The 15,788-nt window shown below is 36.0% G+C and overlaps 1 protein-coding gene across 3 annotated transcripts in view; it reads left to right on the top strand.

Moving 5' to 3' along the window:
- ATG5 (autophagy related 5) overlaps nt 1-15,788 on the top strand; it is a 195,572-nt gene that overhangs the window by 91,470 nt on the left and 88,314 nt on the right. For all 3 annotated transcript variants that reach the window (XM_056818630.1, XM_001368079.5, XM_056818631.1), the window contains one exon: nt 10,467-10,561. In XM_056818630.1, the coding sequence (XP_056674608.1) occupies nt 10,467-10,561 (95 nt within the window). The remainder of the gene's footprint in view (nt 1-10,466; nt 10,562-15,788) is intronic.

The following is a 15,788-nucleotide window of genomic DNA, read 5'->3' as shown; positions in this document are numbered from 1 at the left end:
GATGGAAGCTTCTTCTGGGCAAGATTGACTTTTTTTTTTCTTAGTTGCAATGTTGTATATTCCTAGTATAGTGAATAATCATTGAATGAACTGAATTGGAAAGATACTTATATAAGTAGGCTGAATCTTTTTTTCTGCATCTTTAACAATTTATCTTGGCAAATAGTACACTAAAGATTTCTTTTAGATTAAAAAAGTATTTGTTTTTTAAAATGAATGCATGTTGTAGAGTAGCAGAATATTGGGTTGTTTTTTGTTTTGGGTTTTTTTTTTTTAGGAATGCTGTTTTAACATGTTAGAATCTGTTTTTAATTCTTATTGACCCAATTTCAAAATTAACTTGAAAAAATCTTCTTAATTATAAAACTACAGTAATTGAATCTTGCCTTTTTTAAAAATGTACATGATTAGTACTGCCTCTTGGAATCTATTAAAGATGTTGCAACTTACATGTTGAGGGTTAGTGGCCACTGAGGTTGAAATAAAAATATAAAGTTTGGTTTTTTTCCCAAAAACTTTGGTAAGACTTAATTTTCTCTCATTTTTACTACATTTCACTTAACTAATACAGATGTTTTAGACTAGTGAATAGAAATTTTATTTTGTACTTGACAAATTAGGGAGGAAATGAATTTAAAGACACAGGGAGTCATTTAACTTTTCCATTTTTTTTCCTTTCAGAACTATCAATGATTATTTTATTCTTTCTTGTATGATGCCATAGAAAGAACCCTGGACTTAGATTAAGAGGGACCTGGGTTCAAATTCTGGCTTTGCTACCTACAATTTGTTTGATCTTGAACAAATTACTCAGCTTCTCTAGGCCCCAGTTTCTTGCTTTGTACAATTTAGAGATTGAACTGGATAACCTATAAATTCCCTTCCATTTCTTTATCTCTAATCTTAATGCTTTGAAAAGAAATTTGACATTTTGTGAAGGAATTAATATTGCTTTTTAATTGGACTTCCACTGTAAACATGAAATCTTTGTAGTAAGTAAGAGTCTATATACAAAAATATTTATTACCCTTAATATTAAATACTCATTGCTCTAGATCTTCCATGAATCATTTTATAGTACCAATTGACGAGACCTCTAATTCTGTGTTTGATAGTGCAGTTTAATGGATTTAGGTAAAGTGATTCAACCTTAAAAGGGTCATGAATGGTTTCATGCCAAATACGAGGGAATGCTTGAGTGAAATCTCACAAATCCCCTTGCTGTTAACATTTTTGTCAATAACTTGAATGAATACATGGATGCCATCTTTACTAACTGTGTATATAGCATGAAGCTTGGAAAGACAACTAACAACTTGATTGTCAGTCAAGATCTAAATAAGATCTTAAGTTAAAACATTATACCAGTTCTTATAAGATGATTTAAATAGAGATTAATATAAATTCCTAGATCGGCTTTAAAAAAAATAGTTTCACAAGTATAAAGTGACATTTGGCAAAGGATCTAAAGAATTTAAAACACTGTTAAGCCAAAATAAGCTATTGATAGATGTTGTATTTACCACAACCGAAATGAGCCTTCTTGGACTCTCTCCTGGTTAGACCATTTCTGGAGTATTGTGTTTATTTCTGGGTGTCATATTTCAGCAGTGACATTGTAACATTAGAGAGCAACCAGGAAAGGACAAGCAATGGTGAAAGGCCTTAAAAAATATGCTGTGTGAAGCTGGAATGAAAGAAATTAGAATATTTAGACTGAAAAAGGCAGGGAACGTATAATTGTCTTTTTAAATAAATTTTTATTAATTTTTATTTTTATTGAATTTTTTATCCTTTCTATTATCATATCTCTCCTTCCCTTCCCCTTCCCCTCCCAGAAGGCCATCTCATATAACAAATAGTAATTTTTAGGGCCAGAAAAAAATGAAAGAAGACGGGGAAATCAGTACAACCAATCAATATATTTTATAAGTAGGAAAATATATGCAATATCTTTATACCTCTCACTTCCACAAAGGATGATGTCTTTTCTTATTTCTTCTTTTGAGTAATGCTTGTACCTAATAGGTTAGTAATATTCACTTTTGATTTGTTAAAAAATATGGTTGTTCTGGGGCCAGAGTCAAGATGGTGACTTAGACACAATAAGTCCAAACCTCTCTGAAAACCCTTCCATGTGTAACATTTAAAATAGTGGGAGCCATAAACTGTTATATTTAAAATAGTTGATGTCATAAACTGTAGTGAGTTAAAATAGTTGGAAGATGCAAATTATGATAGATATAAGGGTGGGTGAGTAAATTTGACCGCAGAAATTATGTTTCCACTACAGTGTCTTGTTTTTAAATCAATATATAAGGTGGTCGCCAGGGAAATATTCCCAATTATTCAATATACCCAAGTCAACTGGGTTTTATAGAGAATTTAATTAATAATACAATGAGTAATCAAATAAAGAGAGAGAGAGAGAGAGAGAGAGAGAGAGAGAGAGAGAGAGAGAGAGAGAGAGAGAGAGAGAGAGAGAGAGAGAGAGAGAGAGAGAGAGAGAAAGGAAATAAGTATGAAGGGCCTTAAGCCAACATAGCCTAGACCTGAGTCTTAAGAGAGAGATCAGTCAGTCAGTCTTTTATCACTCACCACAAGGTCTGTCTAAGCAAGGATTCTAGTGACACCAGACCAGCTCCATCTCAGCTGACTTCACCAGAGAGAATTCCAGCCAGAGTCCTCCTCAAAGAGAGATCCAGCCAGAGACTGTTTCAAAGGGCCTCTCTCCAGAGCCTCCAGAGGGACAGAGACGCCTCAGAGGAGCTCCAGCGAGACCTCCTTAGAGATTGTCCTCCAAGAGCTTCCCTTCTCCAGAACCTCTCTCAAGAGATTTCTTCCCAAGAGATCCTCATAAGAGCTTTCTCCAAAAGGATTGTCCCTCAAGAGATTCTGCTTTTTCTTATATAGGGGGTTTTCTCCTATGTCACCTCCCCTAAGTCCTTACATCTACCAATCACTGTAGACGTTTTCCAAAGGACAACCCATTCTAAAAACACTGCTGGGTCGACTTAATCCCTTTAGTAAGTTTGAATCAGAAAAAACACTGCTGGGTCGACTAATCCCCTCAGTAAGTCCAAACCAGAGAAAACACAGCTGAGTCGACTAATCCCCTCAAGAGAAAACCTCTAAGTAAGTTTTCACCTCTTTGCTCCTGGCAAGTTTACAAGTTGCCCGACCTTTATAGGTACCTAGCATACCATTGTATCAATTCTAAAAACAGGCATGGCTCAAAGAACTCCCTGCCTCATCATAAGCATGGGTCCAAGTACTTTCATTGTTTAGCAAGGAGTTTTCTCCCCTAAAGCAGTCTTAAGTACGGGTGGAGTAGAGGTCCTCCCATTTCTGATCCTGGCGAGTTCTCACAGTCAAAATGGGGAATGTTCCCAGTAGGGAATTGTTCCAATTGAGAATTCCCCATTGGGGAAAATTTTTAACATTCACAAGTCTGAGAAATTTCAAGATTTACACATGCCAACCAAAAACAAAGTGCTTCAGGGGGATAGGAAACCAAATCTAACAACAGGACAGAGCTGGGGGACCCTCCTGCTAGATTCAACTTAAAAGGTACACCAGAAAAAAACCTGAATTCTTGAACTCTTGAGTTCAAGGGAAAGGAAGAAGGAAGATCCCAGGAATCCTCCCCCATCTACTGTGTTGAGTCTTTAGCAGTTGCTGGAACCTCTGGGTGGGCAAGGGCTCTAGTCTAGAGGAAATGCCTTGCTGGCACAGCTGTGTCAGGCTCAGGGCATTAAACACAGGTGGCAGGGAAGTAACTAGAGAAGCTCAGAGAGGGCAGCCTAATTGCAGCCAAAACCCTTTATCTTGGCACACCCCTTCTCTCCTCCTCCCCCCCCCCCCCCCTTCCCCGCCTTGTTTTGGCCTCAAAGCTCATCCAGCTCTGCAGATCAACTCTGCCCTGGCTTAATCTTATCAATAGGGCAAATAAGAAGCCTTCAGAGGCTGGGGAAGGTCAATCTCCAGCATCCTTCCCCCACTGACTCCACTAAGAGCCTTGTTGAATAAGCTCTAAGGGTGAAGGTTGCAACCACTACAGAATACCTTGATAACAAGGTGGGAAGCCCAGCTCCCTTTAGCCTTTACACCTTCAGCTTCTGCTGCCAGCTGGGGAAGATCTGACCTAAGGGCTCATTAATACCATCATCCTAATCTAGTCAATCAGCAGAAAAGGGAAGAAGCCCCTTCAGAACAAAATAGTCCAAACCCCCAGATCCAACAAATAATCAGAGGAGCAAGACTACAGCCAATGACAGGAGAGAAAGAAGGAAAAATACGAGTAAACAACAGAAAAAGAAAAAAGAAATTACATTAGACACCTTCCGTCCAGGTAATGAACAAAGAGCAAATGGAACAGAGGAGGACCAAGGAACACCAAGCAAAAATGCAAAAACTCCAGCAAATTGGACACAGGCTTTGGGAGAACTCAAAATGCAATTCAAAAAAAAATTAAGAGAGATTGAAGACAATTGGAAAAGGAACTTAAAAAGCAAAGTAAGTCATCTGGAAACAAAGTCACATGAACTAAGACAAGAAAATAGTGTCTGAAAGCCATAATTGACCACCTTGAAAATGAGGTAAAGAATGTGAAAGATGACCTACAAAGAAAATCAAACCAGAAGGGGAAGGATGTCCAAAAAGCCAGGGATAAAATTCAGTCTTTAAAAATTAGAATTAAATAACTAGAAGCAAATGACTTCACAAGGCAGCAAGGGTCTATAAAACAAAGTCAAAGAATGAAAAAATTGAGGAAAAGAGCAATACAGTGATCCAAGGCAATTCCAAAAGATGTGTAATGAACAATGCCATTTGCTTCCAGAGAAAGAACTGATAGAATATGAATCCAGACCAAAGCATACTGCATTTCACTTTCTTTCTACATTTTTTTGAATTTTCCTCCACATAATAATTAATATGAAAAAATGCTTTACACAATTGCACCTGTAAAATCTTTATGGTTTATTGTCTCAGCAAGGGGGGAAGGAAGAGAGGGAAGGAATTTGGGACTCAAAAAAATTTTTTTAATATATATTTTTTTCCATTTACATTGTTGCATTCATATATATTGTTTTATTGGTCCTACTTCCTTCACTCCACATCAGTTCATGTAGCTCTTTTTATGCTTCTCTGTATTTACTATTTCTTATAGCACATAAATATTCCATAATATTCATGTACTACTGTTTACTTAACTTTCTTTCTTTTTTTTTTTAAACCCTTACCTTCTGTCTTGGAGTGGCTGCAAGACAGAAGAGTGGTAAGGGCTAGGCAATGGGGGTCAAGTGACTTGCCCAGGGTCACACATCTGGGAAGTGTCTGAGGCCAGATTTGCACCTAGGACCTCCCATCTCTAGGCCTGGCTCTCAATCCACTGAGCTACCCAGCTGCCCCCTACTTAACTTTCTTAACCAGTAGATATCTGCTTTTTTCCAATTCTTTGCTCTCATAAAAAGTCCTGCTACAAATATTTTGGTATTACATAATTATTTCTTATCAGTAGCTCCCTTGAGTATATAAGTTCATATATTTCTCGTCACTGTTATGGACATTTTAGGCATTTTATTTAGTTAATTCCAAATTGCTTTCCAAAATGTTTATACTAATGCACAGTTCCACCAATAGTGCAGCTGTATATGCCTAACTACCTACAAGCCCTCCAAAAATTAGTGAGCAAGCATTTATCAGGTGTTGACTATGTGCCAGCCATTGCAGAGGATACAAAAAGAGGCAGAAGGAAATTCCTGCTCTTGAGTTTACAACTATACTAAATATAGGGTAAGTAAATAATAATTAAAAGTGGAAGGCATTAGAAATGAGAAGTTGGGAAAGGCTTTCCATAGAAGATGGAGTTTTCATTGAAATTTAAAGAAAACCAGAGAAAGACAGTAGTTGGAGATGAGGAGAGCCAGCATTCCAAGAATGGAGAAAAACCAGAGAAAATGCTGGAAGCCAGAAGTAACTATTGTTATTTTTTGTAATCTTTACTAATCTTCAAGATTTGAGATGAAATATGAGGACTTGATTAAATGAAAATCTCATTAATTAGTTTTAAAGTATTTAAAGACCATTATGTGAAAAGGACAGTAGGTTAGTTGAATGATTCACCAAAAGGTCCCTGTGGGGAAAGGATAAAAATGTAGGCAGGACAAAGGTGATGGCCTGCAAAAGGACTGAGAGGCAGAAGGAACAGAGATTATAGCAAGGATGAAGAACATAACTAGGCGTTTTAAGGAAGATGCAGAAATGAAATGATAAGAGCACATGATCAGATCAAGGAATTTCAGAATTCATTAAAACGCAGTAGAATATTACTTGTTAATGGCAAGATCTAGGACATGACCATCTCTATGTGGTTGAGATAGAGTTTAGGAGTCATGCAACTGAATAGAATGAGGAACTCTGGGATATTAGAGTATTTAAAGGAGTATCCTTGTATAATTTGAAGTCCCCTAGGGCAAAAAGTGGGGTATATAGTGAAGGACTGGGAGTCGAACACTGAACTCTGGCACACCATACTACAATCCCAAGGAGGTATTAAATTTGGATTGAATGAAACTCAGAGGAAGGGGCTCCTGAGTGATGATTGCAAAAGGAGAGACTCCCCTGAAAATAACCATGGGGAATTGAAGGGTGTTTTGACTCCCCAGCCATGGCTAGTGAATTGAGGGGTATGAGTGATGGTATAACCAGCACTTGAAAGAGTAGAGTAGCCAGGAATAGAATGTAATCAGGAGGGATTCCGGTGTCAGAGAAATCTAAAAGATATATGGAATAAGAAAGGAAAACGTTTAGAATGAAAGCACGTTTGTTGTGGATCAAGCAGTCCAGTAAAGGAATCAATAGATCTGGAGTTGGACTTTGAGGGGGTAGAGTTGAGGGCAGTGGTTACAAGGGAGCAGACATTTGGGGTTGTGAAAGGAATGGGATTTGTATGATGATGGTGGGAACACACAGTCTATGATGGGGAGAGCATGAAGGAGTAAAGATAAAACATCCTTGTAAGAATGAGTCCCTAATTCAATTATAATGGCTGGAGAGAAGTCCACTGAAGGAAGCATATGATTATACTGTTCAAGATCCTTCTTTGAGATCCAGCCTCATAGCAGATGTGTATGTGCCCCACTAGATCCAGAAGGCCCACCTCATAGAAAGCAGGAGTAGGTGAAGCTAGGGTTCAGCTCACAGGAAGTTTACATTCTTCAGGGTGGCAATATGACAAATACATAAATAAATGTAGTACTCAATTGTGTTCCCTTCACATTAACAGAGAAGTGGGAAGTGGCACTTGAAGCTTGGAAATTCAAGAGGCAGCAAAGGGATTGTATTCCACATAGGGGTGACTGTGCAAAGACATAGAGATGGATCTTGATCTTTCTTTTGTTGAATAATTCTAAAGCCCATTCCTTTCCTTGTGAGAAAAAAAATATGGTTTGTACCTGACTATTATTTAGGGATCTTGAACATTATTCTTTTTTTTTAACCCTTATCCTCCATCTTGGAATAAGTACTGTATAGTCAGTGGAGGTTAAGTGATTTGCCCAGAGTCACACAGCTAGGAAGTGTCCTGAGGCTAACCTGAGCCCAGGACCACCTGGCTCTCCATCCACTGATCCACGTAGCTACCCCTAACATTTTTCATTTTTGCATTATAGAAGCCAATATATGTAGCAATCAATTATTTCCTGTGGAGGTCAGCTGAATATTTTCCTATATGAGAATGTTCATTGAAGATTGGTTGTTAATTCTCAGTTCTAAGAGTTGAATTATAATTTAATTTATTTATAATTTTATTTATTTATTTATAATTTATAATTTATAAATTATAATTTATAATTAAAAATCTTCCTACTTGAACCTTAAGATTAAGGGGAATGGGGGGCAGCTGGGTGGCTCAGTGGATTGAGTTAGGCCTAGAGATGGGAGGTCCTAGTTTCAAATCTGGCCTCAGACACTTCCCAGCTGTGTGACCCTGGGCAAGTCACTTAACCCCCATTGCCTAGCCCTCACCATTCTTCTGCCTTGGAGCCAATACACAGTATTGATTCCAAGACAGAAGGTAAGGGTTTAAAAAAAAAAGATTAAGGGGAATGGGAAAAATTAAGTGAACTTTACCACTGTTACTTAATTACTGCTCAGAAGTTTGAAACTATTGAATAAAATGAAATCTGTTAATTATCTTTTCATATCCATTATCTTTTGTATCATTTTCTTCATTTTGCTTGGCTAATGTAGTTGACTTAATTTCATTTCTTCAACCTTTTTTTCCCCCCTTGGTAATAGAAAAACTCCTTCTGTAAATTCCTATTCTAGTGCCTCATTGTAGTTTGGTGATAGCCTTGAATTCTTTTTTTAATTTAATTTAATTTCACTCCCCCAATTATATGTAAAAAGTTTCCAATGTTTTTCAAAGAATATTGGGAATCAAATCCTCTCCCTTCCTCACCCTAAATTTTAAAAAAATAATTGGGAGGATTGGAGTAGCAGGTAGAAGTGGAAATTGAGGCAACTGAATGAATTACTCTGCCTCCTATCTTGTGACCCAGTTCTGGAGTTAGCTCAGTTCCCCTTCAGAAATGAGTCTAGTCTAATTTCTGTCCTATGAGAAAACTTTATTTAATTGTAGAAATTGAGAGAAAACCTTATTGCATTTTTTGAAACTAGCCCTCTGTGCCTGGGAAAATAGACATTTAACCTAAGTGATACTGACCAAAACTGGGTCAGATCCAAAGACTGATGCAAGTATTTTTCCTTTACTTGTACATCTTAAGCAATCTGTATGTCTTGTCTGAAAACTGAACCTACACTGATCAGTCATTGTTTCCATATTCTTTTGGTTGTTTACAAACTCTTGGAGAGAGTGGGATGCCTCTTTTTTCTGAATTCAAGGATCATACCTATTCTCTCTCTCTCCCAATTTGCAAACTCCCTAATCTTTTCTTCAATTAGAAATTGGATTATCCAATATTGTATTATATTTTTATTAAATTTTTAAAATTAATTAGCCTCATTTGGTTAATTGTTTTTAATGTATAAAAGTCTGTCTGCTTCTGTATTCAGAGACTGGCCCTAAGCTGAGGAAGACACCTGCTCCCAATTTGATAGGCAGTTGGCATGCATTGCTTAATGAATCAAAGTACTCAGAAACTTAAATCTTTGTTTCCTCAGTCATTTTGTCTTTCACCCACCACAGTTTAAGCAAACAAAAAAACATAGCCCCTCAATTATTTTTTAAAATTATTTAATTTTAATAATGAATTTCCACATGAGTTTTCTGAAGTTATATAATCTAAATTGTCTCCCCATCTTCCCTCCCCCTTCCTGGAGCTGGCAAGCAATTCAGTCTGGATTATACATATATTATTATGCAAAACATGTTTCCATATTATGCATTTTTTATAATCTTATAAAACCAAAACCCCAAAACATATACCAAAATAAAAAAGTGATAAATCGTGTTTTCATCTACATGTATATTCCAACAGTTCTTCCTCTGGAGGCGAATAGCATTCTTTTTCGTAAGTCCCTCAGAATTGTCCTGGATTATTATAATGCTGTTAATAGCAAAGTCTATCACTTCCGATCATTCCACAGTATTGTAGTAACTGTATAATGTTTTCCTGATTCTGCTTATTTCACTCTGTATCAGTTCACACAGGTCTTTCCAGTTCTTTCTGAAATCATCTTGTTCATCATTCCTTACAGCTCATTAGTATTCCATTACCATCATATACCACAATTTGTTCAGCTATTTCCTAGTTGAGGGACATTCCTTTAGTTTCCAGTTCTTTGCCACCACAAAGAGAGCAGCTATAAATATTTTTGTACAAACAGGTCCTTTCCCAATTTTTTCCATCTCTGTGCTAGTAGTGATATTACTGAATCGAAAGGTATGTGTTCTTTTTTATCCCTTTGGGTATAATTCCAAATTGTCCTCCAGAATGGTTGAATCAGTTCACAACTCCACAGTAATGCATTAGTGTCCCAATTTTGCCATACCCTCCCCCACAAATTTATCATTTTCCTTTACTTATATTTTAATTGAAATTTTTTATTTAATTAATTTAGAATATTTTTCCGTGGTTACATGATTCATGTTCTTTCTCTTCCCCCCCTCCCCCCCCAATAGCCGATACACAATTCCATGGGGTTTTACATGTGATCAAGACCTATTTCCATATTATTGATAATTGCACTAGGGTGATCATTTAATAAAATCTACATCCCCAGTCATATTCCTTTACTTTTATATTAGCCAATCCCTCAGTTTTTTTGACAGAACAATGTGTATGCATTGTCACTTTGGAGAAAAAAACTCAGATTGAAAAGTGAAAAGAAAGAAATGTCCTTTTAGAATATTTTAGGTTAATTTTACTAAGTTAGCTTTTCATTTTTTGCCCCATTCTGCTTTTTTTATATTTCTAATAACAAATAACTTCTTATTACAGACAAGTTTGACCAATTTTGGGCCATTAATCGGAAACTCATGGAATATCCTGCAGAAGACAATGGATTTCGATACATACCTTTTAGAATATATCAGGTAGGAACTTATTTTAAGAAGTAACCATTTATAATGATCTTTGCAATCTTAGTTCTTAAAGTTTTCTAGTATCTAGTAAATTTTTGTGCATACCACAACATTGGTAATGAAATCAGATAGAGACATTATTAATGATCTCTAGTTGTATGACTTATGGCTACAACTAAAGTAAAAAAAATGCTGACATACTTGACTACAGTTTATGGCTTACCTAATGAGTAAATCATTGGTAGAATAGAGTAATTGAAAGAGCAGTTTAGTCTTACATCTAACTTGTGACACATTTTTATAGCATCTCAAAGCAATTATAAAACTCAGAAACTCATCTACTCAGTATATCTATGCAGTTTGGTAAATGGACATTCCAGAAAGGTAATGTATGATAACTATGAAAAGACATTTAGTAAGCATTATTTTGTCTTTTCTTTTGGAATTGTTGAATATATATAGTACTATTCAATAATAATAGTTATGAGGCACAGACCCTGATTTATATCTTATTAAAAGAGTTCTTATAACTATTTCCCTTAGTAGTTAATTCTAAATTCCCACTGCTGTCATGTGGTACTTTGTCTAAATATTTGTGATGAATACCCCATGTATTGAATAAGTGAAACAATTTTGAAAGTGGTTGTCTCAAAATACTTTGCTTTGGATTCAGTGATTTAGTAGCAAGTAAAGTATGTTATAGAGGGGTGTATGTGGGTTATAGTGTATATGTAGGTTTAGGTAACACTCTGTAAGGCAACTTCCTTTACCAAGGTAGATCAGCAAGTTTTTTGCAATTTATTGTCTTAACAGTTGCTTGGGCCACAAAGAGATTGACTTGCCCAGCATGACACAGCATATGTCAGAGACAAACCTTGAGCCCATGACTTTCTTTCTGAGTTGGGTCAGGAAAGTTCCACTGTATCATGCTAGCTCTAAAGTCATAGATCATTATAAATTGTGCTTTAGATTTTTTTCCCCATTTATTTTTAGTGGATGATGTAATTAGCTTAGCATAGTGGATAGAGCATTAGGCTTGGAGTCAGAAAGACCTGAGTCCAAATCTTACCTCAGACGCTTACTATCTACATAACCTTAAGTCACTTAACCCTGTTTGCCTCAGTTTCCTCATTGGGAAAAGGAGATGGAGAAGCAAATGCCAAATTATTCCTTTATCTTTACCAAGAAAACTCCACATGGAGTCACAGAGTCACAACTGAAATGACCAAACAACAACCAAAAATTAGGCATAATGAACAGAATAAACCATTAAAACAAATATGATTTTTAAAAATTCCATTCTTTAACAGAAAAAACTCGAGATATTTTTACTTTAATAGTTACAGTAAAAATCAATTTTATTTAAGTTCCCAGTTATTTGAATTGATATAACCTATTATGATAAGTCTAAAGAGCTATAGAACTATGTCCATCTACAAATACTTAACTAAATCTACTTTATTATTGACCTGAAAAAAAATTATTTCTTTTGTTTACAACAATGGTAAGAATTCTAAAAAACAAATATATATGTATATATAAATATACATTGTAAATAGGATGAAGTGATGGGAAATGATTTGCCTCTCTTTTTATTTTTTATTTTTTTATTTTATAGTATTTTATTTGATCATTTCCATGCATTATTCATTAAAGACAAAGATCATTTTCTTTTCCTCCCTCCCACCCCCCCGTAGCCGACGTGTGATTCCACTGGGTATCACATGTGTTCTTGATTCGAACCCATTGCCATGTTGTAAATATTTGCATTAGAGTGTTCATTTAGAGTCTCTCCTCTGTCATGTCCCCTCAGCCACTATAGTCAGGCAGTTGCTTTTCCTCGGTGTTTCTACTCCCTCAGTTTGTCCTCTGCTTATGGATAGTGTTTTTTCTTCTAGATCCCTGCAGATTGTTCAGGGACATTACACCGCCACTAATGGAGAAGTCCATTACGTTCGATTATACCACAGTGTGTTTGTCTCTGTGTACAATGTTCTCCTGGTTCTGCTCCTCTCTCTCTGCATCACTTCCTGGAGGTCATTCCAGTCTCCATGGAATTCCTCCACTTTATTATTCCTTTTAGCACAATAATATTCCATCACCAACATATACCACAATTTGTTCAGCCATTCCCCAATTGATGGGCATCCCCTCGTTTTCCAATTTTTGGCCACCACAAAGAGTGCAGCTATGAATATTTTTGTACAAGTCTTTTTGTCCATTATCTCTTTGGGGTACAGACCCAGCAGTGCTATGGCTGGATCAAAGGGTAGACATTCTTTTATCACCTTTTGTGCATAGTTCCAAATTGCCCTCCAGAATGGCTGGATCAGTTCACAACTCCACCAGCAATGAATTAATGTCCCTACTTTGCCACATCCCCTCCAGCATTCATTACTTTCCATAACTGTCATTTGCCTCTCTTTTTAAAAGGAAAAAAAAATACTGCTAATTGTCTTTCTGATTTTGAACATTTTGTGTCCCAGGCAAGTAGATGCTAGAGTATCCTTCATACCGTTTATTTTGTGAACATTTGTATTTATCTGGGGAATATTCTTTCTCCTTTCTTTGATACTATTACCATTTCCAAAGTTGAGGTCTGATTTATTAATATGATCCATGTTATAATAGTTGGATGTGAATATAAAGAATTCAAGGAGGAGATAAAATAATGTGAACTTAAAGTGGAAAGTCTGTTACACTGACATTTCTATTCATTTTTCCTTGTTATTTTTGGTGGGGAGATTTAAATTTTTTTTAATTTATTTTTTATTCTTTGTCAAAATCCTCAAAAATAAAACCATAAATATACTGATGTGAAAGATGGCATGCTTTTTAATCCACATCAATCTGACTCCAACAGTTCTTTCTCTGGAAGTGGATAGCATTCCCCATCATGAGTCTTTCAGGAATGTTCCAGATCATTGAATTCCTGAGAGTAGCCAAGTTTTCAGTTGATCATTATACAGTGTTGCTATTATTGTGAATATCTTCCCAGTTCTGCTTATTTCACTCTGCATCAGTTCATGTAGTTTTTTCCAGCTTTTTCTGAAATCATCTAGCTCATTTCTCAATAACAATAGCATCCCAATCTCCAACATGTACCAAAATTTATTCAGGCATTCCTCAATTGATAGACATCTTCTTGATTTCCAACTCTTTGCCACCAAAAAAAAAGAACTGCCAGAAATATTTTTGTACCAGTAAGTCCTTTCCCCTTTAGGTGGTTATCCCTTTGGAATATATAGGCTCAGTAGTGGTATTACAGAATCAAAGGATATGCAATTTTATATCCCTTTGGGCATAGTTGTAACTTGCCCTCTAGAATGGTTGGATCAATTTACAACTCTGCCAATAATACAGTAGTCTCTGAGTTTTGCTATATCCCGTCCAACACTTGTCACTTTACTTTTTTTGCTTACTTCCAATTTCATAGGTTTTAGATGGTGCCTCACCATTGTTTTAATTTACATTTCTAGATCGAGTGAATTGGAACATTTTTTCATATGATTATTGATACCTTTGATTTCTTAATCTGAAAACTACTTGTTCATAACCTTTGACCATTTGCCAATTAGAGAATGGCTTGTATTCTTATAAATTTGACTTAATTCTCTACAGATTGGAGAAATGAGACCTTTATCAAAGAAATCTGTTATAAATTTACAAGTCATTTTAAAAATGGTTTAGGAATACATTTTATAGTTGTTGGTCCTGATTTGCCTTGGTGGGAGGCAAATTATATGTACTCAAGTGGATAATTCTTTATGATTTCTTGGCAGAGGAAAGAATTTGAGTAGAGTGCAATGGAAAGAAAACTTGAGAAAATTATGAAAAAAGCAAATGTTATAATTTTTAAATAGGAAGTAGCTAATTTAATCTGTCACAACTAAATGATAAAATTAGAAGGATAAAGATGTAAAAAGAAGATGTTTAAAGGATTCCCATTTCTTTTGTAACTGAGCTACTTTTCAAGTATGTTAGTATGGATTCCTTTAGGTGTTGAATTTAAATAGAAACAGATCTCTTGCAAGTTACATACTGACTTAGAAAACCACAGATTAATATTACCTATATCATATTATATTTTTATTTTTGTTAGACATTTCCTAATTACATTTTAATCTATTTCCCACTGCATGCGTTTACTATCTCTGCTTTATAGTATGGATTGGACTTAAATGATACCTACCAAATTCAATTTTCCTGTATGAAACAGTAGAACACATCCCTACTTTCTAATATGTGACTGCTCAGGCAGAAATCATTATAAACTCTGCATTACTTTAGAAAAGGGTGGGTTGTGTAAGAGGGAAAGGAGAGAAATGGTTTGCAAACAGGGAGTAAAGAGGAAAGTTTGAAAAGAGGGAACGTGCCATATGCCACAGAACTATAAGGACCCTATTCTGGAATGTGGGGAAAATATAAGAAAGAACACAGTAGAACCCAAACGGCTTTTGGTTCCTGTCTTTGGGAGAGTTTGAAGCAGTAACTTCCTGTGGCTTGCTTCTGTGTGAGCCAAGTGGGAGTTTGCCTTCCCTTTCCCTGAGGAGCTAAAGCTACCTGTCCTGGTTTCTTGGTGTTGAAATCCTACCTAATCTGTCATCATCTTTTCCATTTGACTATATTCCTGTGTCCTGAGTGAGTGTCCTGACCACTGTGAAGATTCTGTTGGCAAGCCAGTAATTGACTGTAGCAGTAAGGAAGGCCTGAAGCAATCTTGGGCCCAACCCAAGGAGGATTTGAACCTTCTCATAAAGAGTTCAAATTAACTACTCTGGTGAACTATAAAATCTATCCAAATGATATTTGGGAGGATTAGTAGGTCAGGTAGATAGAATAGTCAGGATTTCTAGACAGAGAGTGTAGTGAATAGGTAGCATCAAAACCGAAGGTGACCCTTTGCAGGACCCATAGAAAGAAGGGGAGGAGTATCTAGAATTTATAGTTTAGGGATTCCTTTTTCCTAATCCTCCAGTCCTGCTTCTGTGAATAACAATAAATCTTGTTTGGGGTTTTATAACCTTGGTCTAAGAGTCAGATAGTGTTCTGGGCCTGTGAGAGGCCTGTGAGGGCCTAACCTCACTATGGGGTATCAAGTAACCAACAACACTTGATATCATACTTCTGTAAACTAACCATCGATATTATTACATTATTTCAGTTGACACTGTAAATCAGGTGGTTGAATTCATGTGCTTTAAAAAAAAAAAAAACCTCTCTTTTGAAGCATGTGAGA

The sequence above is a fragment of the Monodelphis domestica genome, chromosome 2 (assembly GCF_027887165.1).
Source record: "Monodelphis domestica isolate mMonDom1 chromosome 2, mMonDom1.pri, whole genome shotgun sequence".
Lineage (NCBI taxonomy): Eukaryota > Metazoa > Chordata > Mammalia > Didelphimorphia > Didelphidae > Monodelphis > Monodelphis domestica.
This window is presented reverse-complemented; position numbering and strand designations above follow the sequence as displayed.